The 25,030-nt window shown below is 36.6% G+C and overlaps 1 protein-coding gene across 10 annotated transcripts in view; it reads right to left on the minus strand.

Annotated features, from left to right (window-relative positions):
- The window catches only part of Lrp1b (low density lipoprotein-related protein 1B), a 2,058,309-nt gene that overhangs the window by 1,712,041 nt on the left and 321,238 nt on the right, over positions 1 to 25,030 (minus strand). For all 10 annotated transcript variants that reach the window (XR_374143.4, XR_374144.4, XM_006498463.4 and 7 more), the window contains exon 2: positions 16,264 to 16,386. Coding sequence is in view for 8 of the 10 variants with exons in the window: in XM_006498463.4 (XP_006498526.1) it covers positions 16,264 to 16,386 (123 nt within the window). In the remaining 2 variants the exon portion in view is untranslated. The remainder of the gene's footprint in view (positions 1 to 16,263; positions 16,387 to 25,030) is intronic.

The raw sequence follows: 25,030 nt of genomic DNA on the forward strand, positions 1-25,030 counted from the left end.
AGATAAGCACGGCCCCCAGTTGAGGGATGGGGCCACTCACCCATCTCAAAATTTTGAACCCCAAATTATTCCCATCTAAAGGAATCTCTGGGATGAAAAAAATGGAGGTAAGACTGAAGGAAAGGCCATCCAGAGACCGAGGGATCCTTCCTATCTGCAGACATTAAACCCCCATACTATTGCTGATGCCAAAAAGTGCTTGCTGATAGGAGCCTGGTATAGTTGTCCTCTGAGAGGCTCTGCAGCACCTGACTAATACAGATGCAGATACTCACAGCCTATCATCGGACTGAGCCTGGGGACCTTAATAAAAAAGCTCCCAAAACACTTGCTTTAAATCACAATTTTGATTTTGATTTTCTTTTTTAAAAAATGATATTCTCTTCTTTCAAAAATACCATCTGCTCTCAAGCACTGGTGCAGTCATGAGTCACTGTATGGACAAACACGTTACATTTAAACACATTTTGAGCTAGGACAAAAGGGTAATTTTTTTTTCTTTTTACTCTTTAAAACTACTATTTATATGCTCTGAGTAGTTTTGGAATTGTTCCCAGGGCAAAGCCAGTTACACTCGAAACTTTTCTAAGTTGAGTTTCTTTGCTGAACTGAACACCAAAAAGTTAAGATCACAATACTCCAGGAAATAACTATCAAATAGAAATATATCAAAATCACTCAGTTATCAGAATTATATTCATCTAACATTTAATATAGCTAAAAGTTCAATTTTGTTAACTTTTTAATTATGACAAATAAATCAAACTTAAATTTACAATGTATAATTAGTTTGGATGAAAGTCTATAAATAATTTCCTAAACTACATGTAGGTTATTTCTTAATATTACAGATTTTAAAATCACTTACTTAAAAAGCATTATATTCTTTACATTTTTATTTGTAATTTAATATGTATTATTTATTTATTAATTATTTATATTATGTATCATAATCAAGTTATGACTTAACACTTGATATAGGTCTTTATAATTTTGAGTGTTTTTATTTTTTCTCTATGTATAAATTGCTAAATTGGATTATTTCCTAAATTTCTTCTAATTACAATTAATTTAGACTGTCATTAAAACTCAAGCAATTGTTGATTCAATAACTTTGTTTTATGTATTATGCAATGAGACTTTAGAGAGAAACAAAAATGAGATACGAGGACAGTTAAAATATTAACAAAGTAAACTAAACTTAAAGTTAAAATATGATTAACAGGTTTTAGAATACGAAAAAATTAAAACAAGGGCTAGAGAGTTTCTCGATGTGAAAACACATTTTGTATACTTCTGACTATTTGTGTTTGACCCCTGGATGCCATGCAAAAAAGCTAAATGTGGTAGCACACATTTGTAAGCACAGTACCCCTAAGGGAAATAGGTATAAGAAACAGTAGAATCACTCAGAAGATATCTCTACAGGTAGCTTGGCATATACAATGGCAAACATAAGCAAAAGCCATCACGAAGAGAGAATCTGCTTCTGTAACAGTATGGAATATAGCTGAGGACCCACATGTAAAAGATGTTTTCCTGCCCCTACACTTGGGCCACGCTTAGCACCAGGGCCACCAGAGTAGATAAGAAGAGGAAGACAAGAAAGAGAAGTGATTCTTATAATCACAAAGCAAGAACTAAAGGACTTAGATAAGTGAACAGGGGAGATCAGAACGAGTTTTGGGTAATGCAGAAGTTACATGACAAAATGTAAAAGTATGCATTTGAGGTATGATCGACACCTCCTTTGTGATCATCTGTTTACTACTCTTCTTTATCTTATTTTCTGAGATGAGGACTATAGTCAATGTAGTAAGTCGGCCTTTCCCTAACACACTTGCACCCTGCCTTTGGCTTTGAAATCCTCGATGAAATATGACCTTCATTAACAGAAGCTTCGATGAAGGGCCAGGACTGAACCACAAGTGTTACTAATAATTCGAGTTTGCCTTTGCCTCCCTACATCTCTGCAGTATTGATCAAGGAAGAGGACTGAATCCAGTGGGCAGTGAAGGGGTTTTACTATTATAACCATGTAGGTAAAATTCATCTGATGGATCTTCTGGCATTAACTCTAATTAAATAAAGTGACATGCAATGGTCTTCTGCTATAGACATGACCAAAACCTTTCATATTGGAAAGTTCTCATCTTTGAAAAAACGAGTGCAATTCCCACTTGTGTGTGAATTTTGCCAGATATATAAATGTATAAATTTCAACACAGTTCTTTATAATTGCAGATTAATAAGCAATTAACTTATTAACTACTAAGGACTTAAGCCTGGAAATTCTGGGATGTTGATTTGAAGTAATAGCCTCTATTCTTAAGACAGAGGGAACAATGTTTATGCATCTTCTTTATGAATCCAATTACATTTTAATAAGTACATAATATATGATCTGTGATTGCACACTACCATTAAAATGAAATCTTTTGAATAAAACTAAAGAGACAGTAGACCTCAGGAAATGATATTTCAAAACTTTAGCCCCCATGTTTTCAGCATGGAATGAACATTTCCTGTGAGGAGCAAGGCTACTTAGGCAGAGTCTGGAGATTTTCTGTGATGTTCTTGAACACCTCTGTCATCAACTTCATACTGAACAGGACAGCATGATATAGTTATGGGCCACAAACTTGACAATGACACCTTGAGTTAAATGTAAATTAGTATTGATAGATCTTCCAGTGGAAATGCCAGTTACATTTTTGGATATTGATAAAGGAAAAGAACAAATAATTGATACTCAGGAGATTTGTAAATTGCCTCTGAGTTTAAATAGCTTGAAAGTAGCAGAAGAGAACATTGTACTTTTGAAATTTTTGAATAAATACAGATTTCTTGTATTATAATATCTTCCTGGAAACTAAGTTAACAGCCAATTACTTCATATTGTTTTTTTTTCCTGTTTGAAGTAATCTTTCATGCATTCACAGAATATACCCACACATACATTTAGTAATCAGAAAAGTGCTTGCCAACTGATTCCGTGTCTTTTGATTTGTTGTGGCTGCTGTTGTTGTTAATTCTAAACTGAGCATTTGATTAACAATCATTATTGCAGGGGCTTCCCAGTAGCTTTTGTGAGAAACTGTGCCCAGCCCTCAGTACATAGGTGTTAGAATGTAAGAGGAATGGAAAGAACAAAAGGAAGACACAAGTCAAAAGGATCGAAGTACAGTGGGAGGGTAGCTGTTATCCAATACCTATCTGAGCAATGTTACTTTACAGATGTTGTGTTTGATTATCCATCATCTGTATCTTGTGGAGATTGATCCTCCTTTGTCCATAGCATCTGCAAGTGTGGAGTCAACCAACCCATTACTCAAGAATAGGAAGTATAAGCAATATAATGTATCTGGAAGAAAAAATTACAAGAAACTGGCAGGCTACTCTTCATCATAGTATGGGCAAACATGGACTGCACAGGACCAACTTATTTAAGGGTTGATTTTTAAACAGTAGTCACTCTTGAGCATTTGAGAGTTTAACCTATGGTCTGTCCGGTTGCTCTCATTTCTTGACCTTAGCATTAGTACGTGTTTCATTTATCAATCTGCTTCATTTTTAACTAGCGGCAAATTCAACTGTATAAATTTCATAAATAAAATATGTTAATACAAATAAAATAGTAGATACTTCTGAATTATCAGAAATATTTAAGTGACAACTAAGTAATGTCATATTTCTAGTCAAATTGAATCTTTTAAAACCACACACAGACAAACACACACACGCACACACACACACACACAATGTAAACCACTAAATTTTCTATACACATGCTAACAAAAGAAACCAGGTTAGAAGTAACATGTTAAGTTTATGAACTGCTAAGCATCATTGGGCTGTGTCTAACTCACTAAGCCTCAGTTATAAGCAGATTCATGTAATTACTCTAAATCTCACCAAAATATACTGCCTTAACTAATGACTAACCTTGGTATTTTGTGTATGTTAAGCATTCAGATATACTTCAGGGCCCACTTTTGCATTTATAATGATATACTCAATTTTCAATTGTTCCCTGGTGAAATATATATATATATATATACATATACATACACACACACATATATATGTATATATATATACATAAATACATATACATATACATATACATATACATATACATATACATATACATATACATATACATATACATATACATATATCACTGTATACCTAATTCTAAAATGGCGCTACCCAGCTTCAATTTTTGGAGAACAAAGCTGTTCAAAAAGTATTTCTATAAATTAATTATATTACATAGAATGTAATTTCACTGCTCTTAAAATCTACAAAGATTCCTGCTCAAATAGATATACTTTTCTTCTTGAAAACACACACACACACACACACACACACTGGGATGGAGTTGGATGAGTGTCGATCTATTAATCATAATCATATACAAAGATTGCACATATATATGTATTTTTTTCAGAGAGTTTTTGCCAATGTACTGGAAATTTTCAATGATTATGTGTCATATCTTGCATATTTGTCTTGGAATACCATTTGGAATGTCATGTAGAGAAACCTTCAGGTTCCTCAGTAAATACAGAACAAGGTAAGGCTGCACACACAGAAATCAGAACCCTAACCTGAGAGATTCTGTCAAGGTTGAAAAGATTAGATTGCTTGTAGCTTAAAACTCTCACAACAGTAATGTTGTTTCATGCTTAGATAGACAGAACAACTAATGAAGATTTATATTGGATTTTGGCATGAAACTGGAATGTCAGTGATAAAGTTTAAGAGAGAAAAGTACAATTAGAAGAGTCTCACTCTTGCCTTGCCTTACATTCTCACACTCTAAATCTACAGATCACAAAATTGTATCTTGCACACCCACCAGAAGACTTCATCCTAAGACCCAAGTTTCCCTGAATGTGACTAACTTTGAAATCAGGCATTCAAAGACTGATATTAAGGGAAAAGCAGGTGCACGAGGAAGCCCCAGTTCTACATAATTGGTGTCCCAATATAAAGAAGGGAGAACACAAATACACTGAAGAGCATGGTCTTGTGTAGACACTGGACAGGATGGTCAGCTACAAGCCAGATAAATGTTTCAGAAATATGTAAGACCTGTCAGTTACTTGCATCTGTGAAGATACATTCCTGTTGCTTAAAAACTTCTATCCTGGGTATTCTGAGAAGTGTGGATGCTTTGGTCCTTCTTAGAAGGGGGCATGAAATACTCATGGGAGGAAATATGGAGACAAAGTATGGAGCAGAGACTGAACAAAAGGACATTCAGAGACTGCCCCACCTGGGGAAACATCCCATATATAGTCACCAAATGTGGACACTATTTTCGATGCCAAGAAGTACATGCTGACAGAAGCCTGATACAGCTGTCTTCTGAGGGACTTTGCCAGAGCCTGACAAAAAAGAGGTGGATTCTCTCAGCCAACCATTTGACTGAGCACTGCATCCCCAATGGAGGAGTCAGAGAAGGGACTGAAGGAGCTGAGGAGGTTTGCAACCCCATAGGAAGAACAACAACATCAACCAACTAGACGCCCCCCCCCCCCCGAGCTTCCATGGACTAAGGCACCAACCAAGGAATATTCATTGAGGGACCCATGGCTCCATTCACATATGTAGCAGAGTATAGCCTTGTCAGGTATCAATGGGAGAAGAAGCCCTTGGTCTTCTGAAGGCTCAATGCCCCAGTGTAGGTGACTGCCAGGGCATAGAGGAGAGAGTAGGTGAGTGGGTAGGTGGGGAAACACCCTTATTGAAGCAGGGAGAGACAGGAAGGGATAGGCTTTTTTGTGGAGAGAACCGGGAAAGAGGATAACATTTGAAATGTGAAAAAAGAGAAATTATCCAATAAAAAAAAAAGAAAAAGAAAAAATAAACCAAACAAACTTCTAGCCTGGAATATTTTGTATTTTGTTATGATTGTCCTAGCTGAAGGTAGAGGAAAAGCAATCAACTTGATAAGATATTAACCATATATATATATATATATATATATATATATATATATATATATATATACATATGTATATATATATGTAAACTTTAGCACAGCACTGCTCGCTTTGAGCATCAAGTAGTATCACAAGCCAATGAATATGATAGCCTTTGAGATTTACATCAGATGACAGGCAGCAAGGACCTTTCATCAGAGTCCCCAGTCTGACACCCATCATCGGTCATGTGTAATAGTACAAAGAAACCCTATTGGTTCCTGCTGAACTCTTGAGTTACAGGACTGTGGGCACATAAACACATGTCATTGTAATCAGAGCTATGTGCTTTCTTACACAGCAATACAAAACTCCATTGAAAAGTTCTTCAAAATGATCAGAAGTCATATTTCTAATAAGGTATATAAATTGTGTATGTCTAGAGAGATTAATTTTCTAGATTAAACTTCATATACAGACATTAATTTGTTATAGATACTTTCATGAATATTAGGTATTATACTATTCTGCTATAGTATTATTTACATATTTATAGGCAAATCTTATGATTAGAATAAGTAGTTGAAATCTTCCTTCAGACTGTTACTAGATGACCTTCAACTTAATTTTCTAAAAGGTCCATATGGTCTTATTTTGTATATCTACAGAAAGCATTTTCCATGCACTAATTTACTAGTGTTTGCTGTGTATGAATGAGTAATGAAATATGCAATACCCAAACAGAGTATGCCTCTGAAGCTGTGAGTGTAGAAAACTTGGTGAGTAGATTTCAGTGTAATACAGGGCTGGATAGAAGTTTTACCTACCCCACCCCACTGAATCTAGATCTTTTTTTTTTTTCTGTCTAGACATCTCAGTTCTAGCTCTGCCTCATGTGAAACATTGAGTTCCATACCAAGTATTCAACCAGTTAATCAACATCTCCAGAGACTGCCTTCTCTCCCCTTTGCTTTAATCCTCTATGAAAAGGGATGATGCCTTGTGTCACAGCAAGGCCACTGTAAATCCTGTCACACTTTCATACCAACTAGAAAAAAAAGTCTCTTCCAAGACAGTTTTGAGAAGAGTCATGAAAGCTGGATGTATATAATATATTGAGGACATATTACTGAACACCTGTACCTTATATGATGTTCAACTGTACGCCTGGATAAAAAAAAAAGTTTCCATTTTCATCACTATCAAATTTATCCTAAGCATCTTTTTTTTCATATAAAATTAAAATATTACTATATTGCATGTTATATTATATGGAAGATATTTGGGATAACTTTATATAACAATAATTCTTCCCAGAATCCTCCAGGAACAAACTTCTTGTTCAGATTAGAAATTCATATTTGAGCAAATGTAAGCTGAGGTCTGTGGCATCTGTCAGGGTCAATCGGTTTCATCCTCTGAGTAACAATCTCATAGACTCCTTTAAATCATGAGAATATTGGATTTTGCAAAGTGTAAAAGAACTGAACAGCTTCCTGCTCTGCCGAGATTTGGGGTCTCAATTCACTCTACTGACATACTTTACATATGTTAGCTCTCGTTTTTCTCAACTTCACTGAGATCAATTGGCATTTTCAAGGTTGTTGCCATGGATGCTAACTAGTCCTATGTGATGGTGTAAGCACAAATTACCTACATTGTCAGAATTGTAATAAAGATGTTGTCATTTGTAGCCCATGCATCATAAGCACCTTTAGTCATATTGACCCTCAGCAAATAGTTACTTGATGAATAGTTTCTAGTTTGATTAATTATATTTCTTTATTATAAGAAATATATTTGGTGTTTTTTAATTTCTCAATTAAATGAAAATGTACAGCATGTCAATTAATTCAAATACTTAATTTTCTATTATGAACACATTTAGGAGAAAAAAATGTAACATAATTTCCAGCTGCCCATGTAGAAAAAGCAATGTTTGTTTTTACTATGAAATTGTGTGCTACTCTTTTGATTAAGCAAATGTCCCACTCAGTATTTAATTTTAATCGATATAGATGATGGCAGATGACTGCAGAGTGTCAGCAGTGTACATTGTTTGCACAAGCTCGAAGGTTGAACTGTATGACTTCCCTTCTCTTTCACATTCAAGTGACCTTGTTCTAATCTAATTGGCTCTTTAAATCTAGGACAAATATTTTCAAAGTTAGTGCAGTTTAGAGTCAAACATGGATTTTACAGGAATCCACTTTCATTTACAGTGTGTTACAATGTAAAGCCGAGAGAAATAGTCTGGATTCCTGCTTTGGTCGTATACCCAGGGCAGTGAGACCCTTGAATGACATCATGTCTGTGCATCATTTTATTATATATTTTTCTGTTAATAATCTTGACATCATTACTTTTTTCAGGCTTTGGCTGCAACAAAGTTACGAAAGAAATATTTAATATTAGTCATTACTCTTGTGGTAGCTATCAGAAGTGTTGGGAAATGTTTGTCTCATTTCCTTTTGGCTCCTGAGAACCGAGGAAGATTTGTGTCTAATGAGAGATTCTCCTCACTTACATATCTGACCCCTCAAGATTGAGGACAGGATAGTGGGATCCTGATTACAAAAGGTCTTCCCAGGTGAAGGAGAGAAACTGTGAACTGTGAACAGAATGAAATGTCATAACCTACGTTAATTGATTCGGTGCTTCCCAGAGCAAACTCATTTTCACATGGCATTTTTTTTTTCTTTTGGAAATAGTTTCGGCCATTTCCCAATCAGGAAAGCTAACGTTAGAATGTTTTTAAGAAAAAAAAAATCAATTGCTTTGTGATGAAAGGGCTCAATATGACCATTAGCAGGGTGATGGAAGCCCTTGCCCTACTGTCTAGGCGCAGAGTTTGTGTCCCACTCTTAAGTGTGATGATGGAAGAGGTAGTGATTGGAAGGAAAGAACGGCATCATCATTAAAAATAACCTCTTAGCACACAACATCCTTTAGAGCATCGTTTAGCAAAACGTGTCATTTGAGAAGCACTTCTGAACGAAAGTCAAATGTAAATTTTATGATCTGACTATAAAGAATAGAAGATCTTCTGGGAATAAATGTACTCACCCAGGAAAGGTAAGAAGCCTTCATTCCCAACCCCCCAGTGCAGGATTAGTTGTGGGTAAGTAGTGGATTCACTAAGTTTCCAGGAAGTCTCCTTGCTCTGCTTCAGTTTTGTCCCTGCAGAGCCCGCCAAGGCCTGTGTTTACAGTACATCATCCTTTAAGCCGAAGAGATTTTAGCAGCCGCATCTCTGGAAAGCATGTGTTTTATTCTACCCTTTTCTTCCCACAGAGATGAACTGCCATTCTTGTAGTTTCAGTTCGAGCTAAAGACAGCTACCCCTTTGTATTCTGAGATCAGCCATTGTGGATCAGAGGGCCCAAGAGCAGCAACAGCGAGTGAAAGGTGTGCTTTTGGGTCATTCCTACACTGAATGTGCCGTATGAGATGGAGGACACCCAGTTCTGTCACCTCTGCCTCCAATCAACCTTTCTTAGAGTCGCAGAAACACTTTCAGGGACACTGCTATCTCATAGTGGTGCAGACTGAGGAGAAATCACAGCCTTTCCTGGTCCCCACGGCGCTAGGCAAACGAACCAACATTAGACAGGCCCCTTTAATTCACAATGCTTTCTCACCTTCCCATCACCCCTCCATATCAGCTCTTTAGTGGGTGTTTTTTATTATTAAAGAGGGGTCAATGCTTTTGGCCTTTCTACGGCTAAGTAGAGGAGCCTCCGAATAAAATGAACAAAACAGAAAGAATTGAAAGAGACATAAACTGTCCTCTTGGGTCTCATCTGCTTTCCCTTTAATCTGTAAGATCATTTCTGCTTCTCTACCTAACGAAAAGCTTAGCTCTGAGGCTCCCATAGATGAGCTCATTCCAAAGTGACCTCTAAATCAGGATAACATAGAAACAAGGACCACAGTTCTATCCCCACTCACGTTCCTGTAGCCTACTTTCTGTGCCTTATTCTACCATATATTTTAAAGGGCAGTATCTGTTTGCTAATAGCTTCGCACATGGATTTCAATTTATTTCTCTGACATGTATCAGAGAAAGAAAGTTGTAAGGAAATTATCAAAAGGATTACCACAGGGGAAAAGTCCATGTATGAATATAAGTGCTTGATTAATGTCCCACTATCTTAAAAATATTTAGATCTCACAACAGAAACACAATTGAAAAGACGGTCACTTCATGCAGAGTCACATCTAACTCAATGACTTAGAGACATTTCCATTTTTTTTTTGAAATGTTTCTGTTCCTCAGACCCAGGAGACTTGTTATTTTTATTACGTTGTTCAATTAGATAAGATCACTCCTGAAACTGCTAGAAAGAGCTGTGTTGAGATGACCTTCCATGATCTTCAAGTGATAATTCACTTTGAAGTTAGGTGGCCTGAGGGGTCTTCTTAGGAACTGAATCTTTCTTCACCTCAGTATTTTTGGGGAAAACAGGCATTTTTCTAAGAAACACAAGCTCTGCCTTCCCTAATAATCAGCCTATGGCAGGGGGGTGGGGGAGGGGCTATAAGACAGACCAGAAGCTCAGTGTTTTTACTTTCACTAAACAAGATGACAAGGTCAGCACCGCACAACTGTAGCATAAGTTAGTTATATTTTACACTGATATACTTTATGCACCGACATGCATCATGTTTGACTCCAGGCAAATAGTCAGCATAATGAGTGTTTGAGCAATAACTACAAAAAGTTACCTGCTCTAGAAATATCTCTCCATCAAAGTTTTCCTATTATATCAGCATCATCAGTCTAGTTATAACTTTCAACTCAACTCAGTTGACTTTATATAACAGGCCTCTTTCTGGACAAATCCTTATATATGAAGCTGATTTTCCAAATAGGTTTTCAGTAAATACGAAAGTCTTTCAGATGGGGAAGTATGGTTCTACCGAAATCTTACAAGGGAAAGTGCTCCACAGTATTCTTAGAACCTGGAACACAGATGAGATGGAGGGTTCAGAAGACACCTCGCTAATTGTGAAGCAGCTAGGATTATTTCTAGAATGTATAAAGTGGAAAGTGGGTGTAGAATAGCAAAGATATTTATCAATAACTAGGTTTATTGAGCTTTGGTTTCGACTGAAATTCAAACACAGTACACACCCTCTCACATACAGAGGGTGGACAAGAAGGCACAGCAAAGGTCATTAGGACGTATACCACCCTTTGCTACCCAACATCGTTCCTTTCCTTTTTCCTTTCTCCTTTATGATATTTACTGTTGTCAACTTGACAGAATCTAGAAGGAACTGGGAGTTGAGACTCTGGACATGATTGTGGGGATTATCTTTTAAATATTTTTATGTATATGAGTATTTTGCTTGTACGTGTGCATATGTACCCTGAGCATGTCATGGTCACAAAGACCAGAGGACAGTGTCAGATATTTTGGAATCACATTTAACATTTGTGAAGATTGTGTGCTACTATTATGCATCTGCTAATAATTGAACCTGTGTCCCTTTCAAGAGCATCAAGATTGACCACAAATTAATTTTACCAACAGTGTGTGTGTTTTGGGGGGGGATATTATCTTGATTAGGTTGCTTGAGAGGGAAAGATCTATGAAGAGTGGGTAGCATTATTTCGTGCCTGATATCCTTGACAACAAGGAAGGAGATAAGGAATTTTGTCTGAAGATTTTGTCATAGCAAGGGTAAAAGGATCTTAGACAATTATCTTTATTTCACATTTCATCTTGAAAATAGCCTTTGCTGAGAATATTTGTTGCTTATGCCTCACAGGTTCAGTTCAGGCACTGAAGTTCCAAGCAGAAACCTATTGTGTTTAATTCCAATAGAAACCCTTCTTCGTTTCGACAGAATGAGTGAGCAGGCATTTGCTTGTTTGCTTCCCCTTTTTTTCTCCTTTGTGTCTGAAATGGAACTGTCTGCTAGAGAAGATGGAGCAGCCAGCCTGCAAATATAAGACGGACAGCCACAAGCCAAGCATGGCAGAACACAAAGATCATGGAACCCAGTTCATCCTGGAGCGATTACATTAATTTTAAGTTGTCCATGGTTGTCCATCATTGTATATTTTTATTTTACTAGAGAAAAAGAAGTTGCTATATAAAGGAATCTGTATGTGCTCAGATGCAGACCTCCCCAACAGCTCTGTACATATAGAAGGCATGCAGAAACCATGCCATGTTATTTCAGGCTTGAGTCACAAGGTCATACACAGGTCTATGTAATAGTCATTGGATGCATGGGTGTCAGTCACTCCCATACCACTCCATACCTAGGCATACCCAGAGCTGCATGAACAACTGCATACCTGATATGCTCCAGCCATCATACTGCAACTCTGATAGGGCACATTCAAACTTGCTAGCCCAATCTGACCTGTGACCGACTTTATCCTTCTTTGTGTATTTTTTACTTTTGATTTTTTAATATATATTAAAAGCTGGCAGAGAGTTTTAAAATCCAAACAAACACACAAACATTAAAAAGGACAACACACAATGGATACCTAGTGAGACTCTGAAAGGTAAACCAACAACTACTGCAGTCTGTAACATAAACACCTTGCTTACCCTACCCAGGACCAAAACGAACTCAATGCACATATTGTCACATCTATCTAGGCTTCACGATCTACATTTGGAAAGGCCATTTTTCTGCTCCACTCTGTTGCTCACTAAAATTACGTTATAAAATGTATGCTCCACGATCAAAGAACTTTTAAAATGAGTTTCTAAGGGTTAATAAGGCAGTAGGAAGGAAGGGCAAATAGCAGAGTTAATACCTCCCGGCTGAATGAAGAAGATATTTTAAGCATAATAAGTGCAGATCTGTCCAGGATAGCCTACTCGGCCATCATTGGGAAGAGAGGCCCCCTTGGTCTTGCAAACTTTATATGCCCCAGTACAGGGAAACACCAGGGCCAAGAAGTGGGAGTGGATGAATAGGGTAGCAGGGCGAGGGTGGTGTGGGGTTTATAGGGAACTTTTGGGATAGCATTTGAAATGTAAATAAAGAAAATATCTAATAAAATTAAAAAAAAAAAAAACAAGTGTAGATCCCTAGAAAGTATTACATACAAGCTGGAGTTGATTGTTAGGAGGAAGCATCGTTAAGCATCGAGTAGAACCATTCTGGAAGGACTTAAGCCATGAACACCTCTGAAGAAAGTACCTTTTTTAAAGCCTTCCTTTCCACAGATGGGATCACGTTTGTATATCACCTTTGTCATATTTACTTTCATCCTAGATGCGTACTGCAACCAACGTGAATACAAAGCGGGGAATATGAATGACTATTTTTCTGAATTTCCATTTTCATGACCACAGGTGCTAAAATTGGTTCCAATAATTGTTTAGACACTTGGTGACAGATTTCAAATAACATGCAGAAAGAATTTTACCTCCATGTGGAAGCATTCTTTCACATATCCAACATAAATGTTAAAAAAATGTTTAAAATTACCAAATATTAGATAAATATTTCCACTGTGAAGTTCTCCAGTTGACAAGCTAAACTCATGTAAACTTTCTGTGTCAGTAGTTAACAGTGGAATGTAAGTGCTGCTAGAGGAATATGAGAAAAATAGTCCCAAAGAAACCAAGGAGAGGAGGAGAGTGTGGGCACACTTAAACCCAGAGCCCTTTACTTCTTGATTTCATTTAACGTTGTTCCCTCCGTATACTCGTTTTTCCTAAAGCATTCCAGTCACCAGAGGTTGTAGGGCAGCTTCTCCTTCATCCCAAGAATATCTGATTTTTATTTTTCACTTTAGAGCATCCACCTTTCATGATAAATTCTAGATTGAATCACTCATTCTTCTTTTTGCTAAGGCTAGGTAGATTTGGGGAAATACATATATTGCACAATATATTTTCATTTAATATTTTGGGAACAATGTGTTTGGTTACCTAATCAAAAATGATAGCATATCTCCATTAACACACATAAGAAAATTAGAATTCCTAAATATCAACCTTTAAGAATTTCCATTCGGAGTGTTTATCTGTCAAATCAAATGTTCACAGTCATGTAATTATAACACCGTAACAATATTTTATGGACAGCAGGGATAAGTCACAGGATTTTCACAACACACACTGCGAAGCTCTGTGCTACTTGAAAAGATCTAGGTTAAAAAATCTAAATAGCAAGTGTATGATTTTTCATGAGTTTCTTTTATTTTTCTTCCCCAAACTTGTCAGTATTTTACTGAGACCACTTATTGATATAGTTACTAAAATATGTGAGGTCAGTGTAAATCTCATGTTCCTGTATTATATGAGTAGATAGAATACCAATTATTTCTTCAGTTCTTTAGGACAGTCTTCCAATTACAAGGGTTTAATGCCTGTTCCTAAACACAAAACCTCTCTTGTCTGATTATCTTCCTGACCTGTCTCATTCCTGCTTTTATTTTTTTTTTCCTGAACCTTTGTGTGTGTCATATACATTGTGTCAGGACACCATGAACTTTCTGCGTACGAAATCCTATTGCTTACCCCAACTTCTACACCATATCCTAGTCACAGAATTTGTGAGAGAATTAAGACAGAATATGAGTCTACTAGTAAACACAACACAGGCTTTTGTTCTGAACCACTATGGAATTCCTTCCTTGTAGAGAAGAGCATAAGAATTCTATGTGGAATCTGAGTAAATAAGGTCTAAATTGTAAAGCCAGTTATATTTTGAAACATGGCCCTGTTACTAATGGAGACAAAACCTTAATCCTTACTGTTTTTCCACATGATCTGAACATCTACATATGTGCACAATATTGATATTTTCTTCCTTTATATACAATTTAATAAAGAGATAATTCATATAGTGCATAAACTCATTTAAATTATACAGTTTCAATATTGTAAATACACTGAAAGCTATAGAGTCATCATCAAAGTCTTTAAACCATTTTTACCATGCCTCCAAAGACCTCATATATATTAACATCCCTCATTTCTGAATCACTGCAGTATAGGTTTGTCTATTCAGGGTCTTTTAATGAATGGTTAAATGTGCATTCCTTAATGGCTAGTGTGTTCTTATTTGCACAATATTTCTAAAGCTATATGTTTTGTAGCATGAGTGAGTAATTTCTTCTTTGCTAGTGACATGTAATATATTTTTGAGGACTATGAATACTTTTTTTACTAATTATAACATTCTTATGTTTTGACTCTATCACACCCAGAACCTACTCTATATTCTATAAACATCTCAAAAGAGAATATAGTAATTACATGTAAAATTTGTGGAAACTATAAATTTATTAAGTAACTGCAACCTCTTTTTGTGGAAGATGGGTTTAAAGTAAGATGAGCAACTTGAATACACACATTCAAGTTCACCCATGCTGAAAAACTTTAATAGGACTTGCAATCATAAAGAATATTAATGAGCACTGATTTCATTTTAATGCCAAGATTTTAATAACTAATGCATCAGTTCTATCTGCAAAATGAGGAAACACATAGATAAAAACATAAAAGGAAACCAATAAAGTTTATCACCATAATATCTATCAACATAAGTGATGGGTTATTTTCTTTGACTTTTCTGAACTGTGTGATTATCTTGGGGACACTATTGGTAAGCTGGCAGATCTGGTCACAGAGGACCACAGGCTGATGCTGCTACTGTAGAAAGAGTAATATCAAAATCAGTGCCTGGTTCCCATACTAAAATTCAGGTGAGCATTTATGAAAGTATGGTCATTCAGCCATGCTCACACAATTATTCACACTTTAGTTACTGTGGTATGACAAGTGTTCCTCAGGGGACTTAATGTAACTCTACTCCAACTGGGATTAGAACTCACAGACACCAAAGGAACCTACATCTTATCTTATGAAGGTTAAGACCCTCACTAGGAAGGCTCTAAAGAAATTATGTTCTGCAGTTGTGAACTTCTAAGGGTTAATATAAATGATATGTAAGCTACGGGTTGATTTGCTTAATGATCCTTCTACATGAGGCTTTTTCTCAAAACCTGTGCAAGTCAAATTGGAGGAAAGACCCTGTGTTGCTATGCTGTATTTCTCATTCAGTTCAAATAAATTTCCTAATATCAGCCCAAATTGCAATGTAAGCATTAACCTTGCATCCTTTCCCTTTTATAAGTTACTTCATACTCTACAACTGCACTTCACTCTCCCCTTCACATACCCACTTTAAAGAAGTCAGAAACAAAAGGCTTCCCATTTCTCTGGTAATGTTTAAAAAGAAATAAAAATAGAATCAACTAGAAGTGCAGTGATCCGTGAAAGCAATTGACATTTGGTTTCACATGGAGGCAAATCCAAAGGCAAAGAGCTTTTCTACTCACAGGTATCTAAAGACTCATCTGACTGGTCAGGGCAGTCAGGGTCTCCATCGCACAGCCAACTCTGGGAGACACAAGTCACATGGTCGTGGCAAAGAAATTCGCCAGGGTCACACAAATGCTGATCTGAAAAAGAAAATGTTTTGATATCAAATGTGAATGGTCTGAACGAGAACAGGAAAACTTACAGCGGAATAAGAACGCGTACACTGCATAAGATAAGAGCTTCACCAGGACATTTTCAGTGCAGCAGCAACTCTAGCGCAAATGTTTCCCTAAAGTTTAGGTGTTTGGCTCAAGCACACAGCTTTGGCAGACTTGACTCCACTGGAGATTCCCACAGTCTTTTCAGAAAAGAATTAGGAATTTTGTTTGTGTTTATGACTACAGGATTTGTCACAACAAATATGACGTATAAATGTTTCAGCTCGTGAGCTTGGTAGGCTCTATTCCATCAAGGCAGAAGATACTGAGTGGAAATTTCAGCTCCATCACTGCTCTGAACAGAGAAAAGGTTGGCGGTCTGTTAATATTGTATTTAAACTTCATTTTTTTAAAGCATCTATCCTGATGTGACACAACATGAAACTATGAATGAGATATTTGTATTATAGAACTACTATTCTGCTTTTAAATGTGATTGCCAATCAGGCAGCCTCTGTTACTAGACAGCAAAACTTCCTTCCAGCTTATTTTGACATGAGTTTAGGAGTAGTTTATAAACAAATACAAATGTTATTTTTCTTTTCATGTTTTTAGTATTGGATGTTGCCAATCTCTGCTAAACATTTAGTAAATTTGGTGAAGAGTGATTTTTCTTGATATCTGTACTCCTTTCTTATAGTTCCACCTGAAAAAATTCCCTGCTTTACCATGCATGAATTAGTTGATGGCTCCTGAATGTGAGTGATAAAGTGACACAGATAGCATATATTCATCTCAATCTCCTTTTGTTCCTTAGCAATATGCAAGCTACTGACTCCCCTTATAGTCTGTGTTACTTAGATTTAGTGAGCTATCCTGGCTTTTTACTTATCATAATTTTTTATTTTCCTGGCTCCCCAGCAGTATAACTTTTAGTAAATTTATTACAAACAGTTATAAACCTATAACATTCATGAACAAATGTTAAAATTTTTTTCCATTCTCACACTGTTAATAGAATTTAAGAACTAAAATTATATTCTGTCATGTTTACCAAAGAGTACCTGTCTTACTACCCTCATATCGTTTTGTTTTTTGTTTTTTGTTTTTGTTTGTTTGTTTGTTTGTTGTTGCTGTTGTAAATTTTACTTGAACACATCATTTTGGCCATAATTCTTATGCTACAGGATTATAAATATAAAATCCATTCTCTTCCTGAAAGGGTCTAATGGCACACTTGTGTACTCATATAAAATTTTTTATTGATGAGTAAAGGGAGAAAGATGTAAGCAAGTGTGCAGATATTTGAGAGTGAACAGCCTATAGACTAGGAGTAGAAGAGGAACTGTCCTAGGGTTTGTATTCCAGCAATGAATTACCATGACCAAAGAGCAACTTGGAAAGAAAATGGTTTATTTGTATTATACTTCTGCATTGTAGTCTATCATAGAGGGAAGCCAGGAAAGAAACTCAAACATAGAAGGAACCGAAAGGCAGGAACGGATGCAGAGACCGTGAATGAGGCTTGCTAACTGGCTTGTTATTCAGGGCTTGCTCAGCCTCCTTTCTTATAGAACTCTGGACCATTAAATGAGGGATAAGCCCACTCTTAATAGGCTGGGCCCTTCTCCATCAATCACTAAGAAAATGTGCTACAGGCTTGCCTAAACTTCAATATTTTGGAGGCATTTTCTCAATTGAAGTTCCCTTGTCTCAGATGAATTTAACTTGTGTCAAGTTGGTATAAAAGTAGCCAACACCAGAACCTAATGTCTAAAACACCATGTGTTTGATCCTAAGTGGTGTCTTACTCCTCTCAAACATACAGGCAGGCAGACAGAAAGAAAGAAAGATAGAACCACCTCTACACACACACACATGCACACACACACACACAAACACACACACACACACACACACACACACATACACACACAGAGAGAGAGAGAGAGAGAGAGAGAGAGAGAGAGACAGAGAGAGAGACAGAGAGAGACAGAGAGAGAGACAGAGAGAGATAGAGAGAGAAAATGAACTATAAGATTTAAGTATTTATTCAGAACTGTAGTGGATATACATTAAATGATATTCAAGTTAGATTTGTACTTTTTCACTCAAATATGGTATTTGTAAATATGTTCACATGCTGTGGAGGTAAGACTTAATTTTGACTTCAGGCATTCACAGACCATTCAGAGTTCATTTAGGAAAAAAAAATAGGATCAATTCTTAAACAGTATGCTTAAATATAAAGGAAAAATGTGATTTACGATAAAATAATTTAAATATGAATAACTGAAAATTTCTAAGAAAGGCTCAACAATATTACAGTGGGTGAAAATTATTAACCCTGTTTATTCCATATAATCCATAATGGATTGTTTGCAGGTCTGTAACTGCTCTATTGGGTTCAGATGAGAAAGTATTTCTCTTCCTTTCTTCTTCGCAAACTGCAAACAATTGTTCTAAGGTTGAAGATAAAAGCATAGGACCTAGCAAAAGTCTTTAAATACTTGTACATAGCCTATGACTAACTCAACACAATAACTTTTTGTTATGAGTATGAAGAAGGGTGGAGGAACATGAAAAACTGTTTCTGTCCCTGGAATAGAGCATCTCTGAATTGGTCAGAGGATGTGCTGGGTCATCCTGCTTCCTGTGGAGAGGACTTTAAAGCCACAGGAAGCACCGAATAAAGATTAATCAGAGACATGTCCTGTAGCTTTCTGTTCAGAGACTCTTGAAACTGTCTACAGAAGAATCCAGGACAATATATCTAAAGAGTAATGGGAACATATGCAAATATTCTGCTAGATGTCCTAAGTATAAGAATGTATAACTAATTCACATGCTTTACAGGATCTCATGTATATAAACTTGGAAAGTGACGATTTGATCCTGTCCTTGTTTTCTTTTCCTCTTTTTCTCTTTCTTTTTTTATTTCTTCATTTCTTGCTTATTTGTTTCTTTTCAAAGCAGAGGTTTTGTTTAGTTTTTTTTTTTTATTCCCCTCACTGTCCTGATACTTAATACACAAAGCTGGCCTCAAACTCAGAGATCTGCCTGCCCTGCCTTCCAATCGCTTTAATTAAAGGTGTAAAATGCCAGACCTAGTTGTAGGGATGTTGTCTTAAAATCAAGGTAGGTCATAGAGTTAGAAAAAATTGAAAGTGCCTATGTTCAAAGAAGCCTGTCTTTCTAAGAGAGTAAAATCAATAAAAATGCAAACACACTTCAAAAGCATTTCTGTCTCTTCCCTAATTTGTTTCCTACAGTTGCAATAAAACAGCAACCACAAACAACTAGTGTAGGAAAGGGTTTACTTGGCATACAGGTTGCTGTCCACTATTGAGAGAAGCCAGGGAAGAAATCAAGTCCAGGAAACAAGCACGGAAGCAGAGTCCACTGAAGAACACTGCAGACCGGCTTGTGTCCAGGTTTATCTTTATCATATTCACTTACTAAAATGTCTATGTCCATCTGCCTAGGGAGGACTCTCACCACAGTAGGTTGGACCCCACTGAATCAAATAGCAATTAAGAAAATGCTCCCACAGACAAGCTCACAGGCCAATCTCATGTCATCAGTTCTCCAATTGAAGTTTCTTCTTCACAGATGACTCAAGATTCCCACCAACTTGAGAGATGAAACAATGACAGATTTCATACCTTCATTTATTTTATTCATTGAGGTCAAATGACAACAAAGACTATAAAAACAACTAAAACCCAGAAATGCCTGCCATTATGCAGGGTCAATTATTATTTTGTGCATATGTAGAACAAAACAGAGAAATGAGATAATTGTATTTAGGAGGTATAAATTTTTTTTATTGGATATTTACTTTATTTACATTTCAAACGATATTGCCTTTCCTGGTTGAGGTATAACTTATTAAGAAAAGCATAAAAATAAAGAGATGGGTATCTGGGTTGGAGAATCTGTTTGTTTTCTTTAAAAAAGCTTTTTTATAACTACATATGCTTATATTTATTTTTTTATGTATTCACTTTACATCCCCCTCACTGTCTCTAAAGTTCACCCCTCCCATGAGTCTTTCCACATCCCTCTTCTGCTTCTCCTTTGAGTGGGTGGAGGGGCCCTGAGTATCCCCCGCCCCGGGCACATCAAGTCTTTGCGGGGCAAGAAGCATCCTCTTCCACTGAGACCAGACAAGGAAGCCCAGGTAGAAAAACATATCCCATGGACAGGCAACAGCTTTCAGGATGGCCCTTGCTCCAGTTTTTCAGGACCCACATGAACACCAAGCAGCATATATGGTGCATATATGTGGAGTTGCCAAGGTCCAGCCTGTGTATGCTCTTTGGCTGGTGGTTCAGTGTCTGAGAGCCTCAAGTATCCAGGTTATGATGGTAAGGAGGATATCACAGGAGTGTGACCAGATGAGACTAGAAACTTTTAAAGATTGAATTTTACAATTTGTCTTTTGAATAAAAGACAATGGGTTAAAGATCGTAGTCTAAGAAAAAGGTAATAAATCAACTAAAGGAATAATGAGATCAGAATGATGAAGAACGAGATAAAATAGGAAGAAACAACATGGAATTATACGGATTGTGGAGGAGACATGAAGCCTGTGTATTTTACCTGAGATAATTGAGGCCACTGGAGAAGTTGGAGCAGAATGTTGGGCTATAACCCAGATTTTCTAAGGCATATCTGGCTGTTCGCATGAAAATGAACTGTGCACAGTGAAAGGAAATATAGAATATAAGGAAGATCAGAGAGGTGCTTGAATGGATCCAAACACTGATGGAACCTAATTTAAACATTTTATTTTATGAAAAATCAAAAGGAACCCCACCATGTCCATTTTCTCATTAAGTGTCAGAATTTTAAATTTAAAAGTACAAATCAAACATATTATACATTTCATATATATATATATATATATATATGACATCAAAGAATGAAATACACAAAGAATGAATATACATAAATGGTAGAATATGTAGTCTAAATTTCAGATGAAATTATCAAAATTTGAAACCTAACAAACTGCAACTAGAGAAAGTTGGAAGTAGCTTCAGGAGGAGATAGATGTGAGATGAAGAGAGGAAGGACTAGTTTTTTTTTTTTTAATAATAGTATTTGAGATTCAAAAAGGAGTCAGGCTCTGAGGCAGAAGAGCCTCTTTTGACCTGCAAAAGTATCCAGTGATTTGGATGTGCACACATGCACATGAGTGCACACACTCGCACATACAATTACGAAGATAGAAAACAATACCTTTATATTGGTATAGTTTGGTGGGCAGTTTTATTTCTTTAGGAAATGTCATTGAAATGTTTACTGTGGTTCATCAGTTTGTTTTTCAATCATGATTTTCAACTCCCGTTATATAAGCACTGAACACAATCTTAAGATTTCTTTTTTAGTATTTTGAGGCAAATATTTTCTGAGAGGCCATACAAGAAGCTGAACGAGTCAAACACTCAACCAATGGAAAGCAGCTGGGGACCCCTTTGGTTGAATTAGGGGAAGGCTGGAAGAAACTGAGTAAGAAGGTGACTCCATAGGAGGACCAACAGTCTCAACTAATATGGATCCCTAAGTCCTCTCAGACACTGAGCCACCAACCAGGCAGCATATATATATTTATATATATATTAGCTGATATGAGGCCCCTGAAATATATACAGCAGAGGACTGCCTGGTCTGGTCTCACTGAGAGAAGATGCACCTAACCCTTGAGGGCCTTGAGACCTTAGGGACTGGGGAGGCTTGTTGAGGTTGGGGTGGGGACATCCTCTTGGAGATGGGGGTGAAGGAATGGGATAAGGAACTGTGAAATGGCAGACCAGGAGGAAGATAACATCTGGACTATATTAAAAAAAAGATTACAGATAATTTTTTTAAAAATATACATATTCTGATTTCAGATTTATCAATCTACCTAGCTATCTTTTTATTTATTCATCCATTCATTTACATCCCAAATTCTGCCCCATTTCTGATCATCTGTCACAGAGTTCTTCCCTCCATCCTCTTTTCCTCTGAGAGGGTACCGACATATTCCCCATCCGGGTGCATCAAGTCACTACAGGGTTTGATGCATCCTCTTCCACTGAGACCAGACTTGGTAACCCTGTTACAAATGTGCCAGGGCCTTCAGACCAGACCGTGTATGCTCTTTGGTTGATGGCTCCGACTCTAGGAGCTCCCAGAAGTTCAGGTTAATTGATACTGTTGGTCTTCTTGCAGAGTTACCATCTCTTTAAGGGCCTTCCATTCTTCACCTAACTCTTCCATACGGGTCCCCAACCTCTGTCCAGTGTTTCGGGTGTGAGTAATGGCTCAGCAGTGAAGAGCACTAATTGCTCTTCCCGAGGTCCTAAGTTCAATTGCCAGCAACCATGTGGTCCATTATAAATACCTTACAACCATCTGTAATCGGTTTTGATGCCCTTTTCTGGCACAAAGGTATATATGCAGATAGACCACCCACATACATAAAATAAATAAAAATAAATCGAAAAACAGGAAATGACTGATTGCACTTCTTTTCATCAGAAGCCCAACCTATCATATGAATGCGAGCTTTTCACTTATCAGATTTAAATGTTTCACCCATACTTGTGAAATAATCTGCTGTGTTCAAAATAGAAAAAGATGGTGTTTTCCACTGCGGTGGTAATAATAATAATAATAATAATAATAATAATAATAATAATAATAATAATAAGTAATAATGATTTGTTCACTTGCCCTAAGGGAAACCACCGCAGCCAGCAGCAGCCAGCATGTGCCCAACTCTGCAGAAGAGACCTGATCAAAGCATAGAAATACAAGTAAAGTAGGCCCGCAGCTTACTGAATTTAAATTCATTGTGTTAGTATGATCTTAGTATGGTAATGTTTGTGCTTATATGAAAACATTTTAACAACTTTATTATAATTTATACTTTTAACCATCAATGATAAAGATCATTTTTATATATTTATTGCCAGAATAGTTAATTTGTATGTTCTTATCAGATGAAAGTGATAAAAAAGATCTTTTAAAAATGTGGGGACTATCAGTTCAAATACCAAAACTATTATCTATCAATTCAATTAGGATTCATTGAGTATCCTTCTACATCCTTGCCTACTTTCACCATATTAACGTGCAATAATCTTATGTCACTACCCTTACTATTAATGTTTTACATTAATGAGAGCTTTTATTCCTAACAAGGTATAATAGTGAAATTCGGAGCCAATAGAAGTTACAAACACTGATAGTAAATTTTATAAACTAAGGCATAGAGGAGGGATGCATATGCACTCAGTGACTAATGAGCTAGAGAAACAGAAATGTATGTATAACAAGAGTAAGTACCTTAATGATCAGACACAATACTTGGGGGGAAATATGCCTTTATCTCCTTTGTCTCTTGTTGATGCTGATTATCAGAAGAGAACTCATATAAAGACTTAAATGCATCCTAAGCTTTTGAGGTATTCATGTAAAATTAAAGGAATCACTTTAGTTATTGAGATTTCAGAAGCACCTTGACCTCTTTCCTTATTTTATGCCAGAAAAATGTACACATATGAAAGAAGGACAGTGTCCTCAGATGGGCATATGAATTATTTCCATGCTTAGAAGGCTTCTTTCTGTTTTACTTTTTTTGAATTTCATTCTGAATTTACTTTAAAGTATATGTGTGCCTAAGCTTCCATCAATGTATGTGTACCATATTCATGGATGAGCACTTGGAGCCCAGTAGAGAGCAATGTATCTCTCTGGAACTATACTTACAGTCAGTCATGGGCTGCAATCTTTGTGTTGAGAACTGAACCTGCCTCCTCTGCAGGAGTCCCTAAAACTATCTCTCTGGTCCCTTGGAGTTTCTTTTTTAATACTTTCTTCTACTGTCATTTGAATACTCACTATACATTTTGGAAGTGAGGGTAGTTTTTAAGATAGTCTCACATAGCCCGAGGTTGACCTCTAAGTCACTAAGTAACCAAGGATGATTGTGAAATTATTTTCTTTTTCTTTCCAGTTTCCTATTTCTGGACATCATAGGCTTACAATTTTTCTACTTTCCCTGTGATTTTGTTTATAAGGAGTGCCTTTTCCCACATTAAATATACTAGCTCGCTGATGTATAATGCTTAACTGATGAGCATGCTTTCTTACATGTCATGTTAGCTCTAGCCTTCAAAAAATACATGCACAGCAGCAAGGCAGCTCAGACAGCAAGGGAGTTTGACACCAAGTTTGAAACCAAGAGCTCAATTGCAGGATACACATAACATTCTTTTTTTTTTCTTCATTTTTGTAAAACAGGATCCCAGTATGGAACTTACTAGAAATATCATCTGGTTTCAAGTTTGTGGCTATCTTCCCTCTGCCTCTTAACACCTACTTTATAGGAACATCTTCTGTGTACTCTTTTGTTCTCACTTCCCTATAACACTTTAATGTACATATCTGAAGCTCTAGTTTTGCATATGATCTGTGTGGCAACACTTGTGTAATGAGTTCTCAACATTCAGCTTATTTTGACTTCATATCCATATTTTTCAGAAGTGGCCAAGGAGTATCTTCAGCTTTGGCTTCACTCAGCACCACTGACAATTCCCAAGAAATAGGACAGCCTACATTTCACCTAACA

This window comes from Mus musculus, chromosome 2 (assembly GCF_000001635.26).
Source record: "Mus musculus strain C57BL/6J chromosome 2, GRCm38.p6 C57BL/6J".
NCBI lineage: Eukaryota > Metazoa > Chordata > Mammalia > Rodentia > Muridae > Mus > Mus musculus.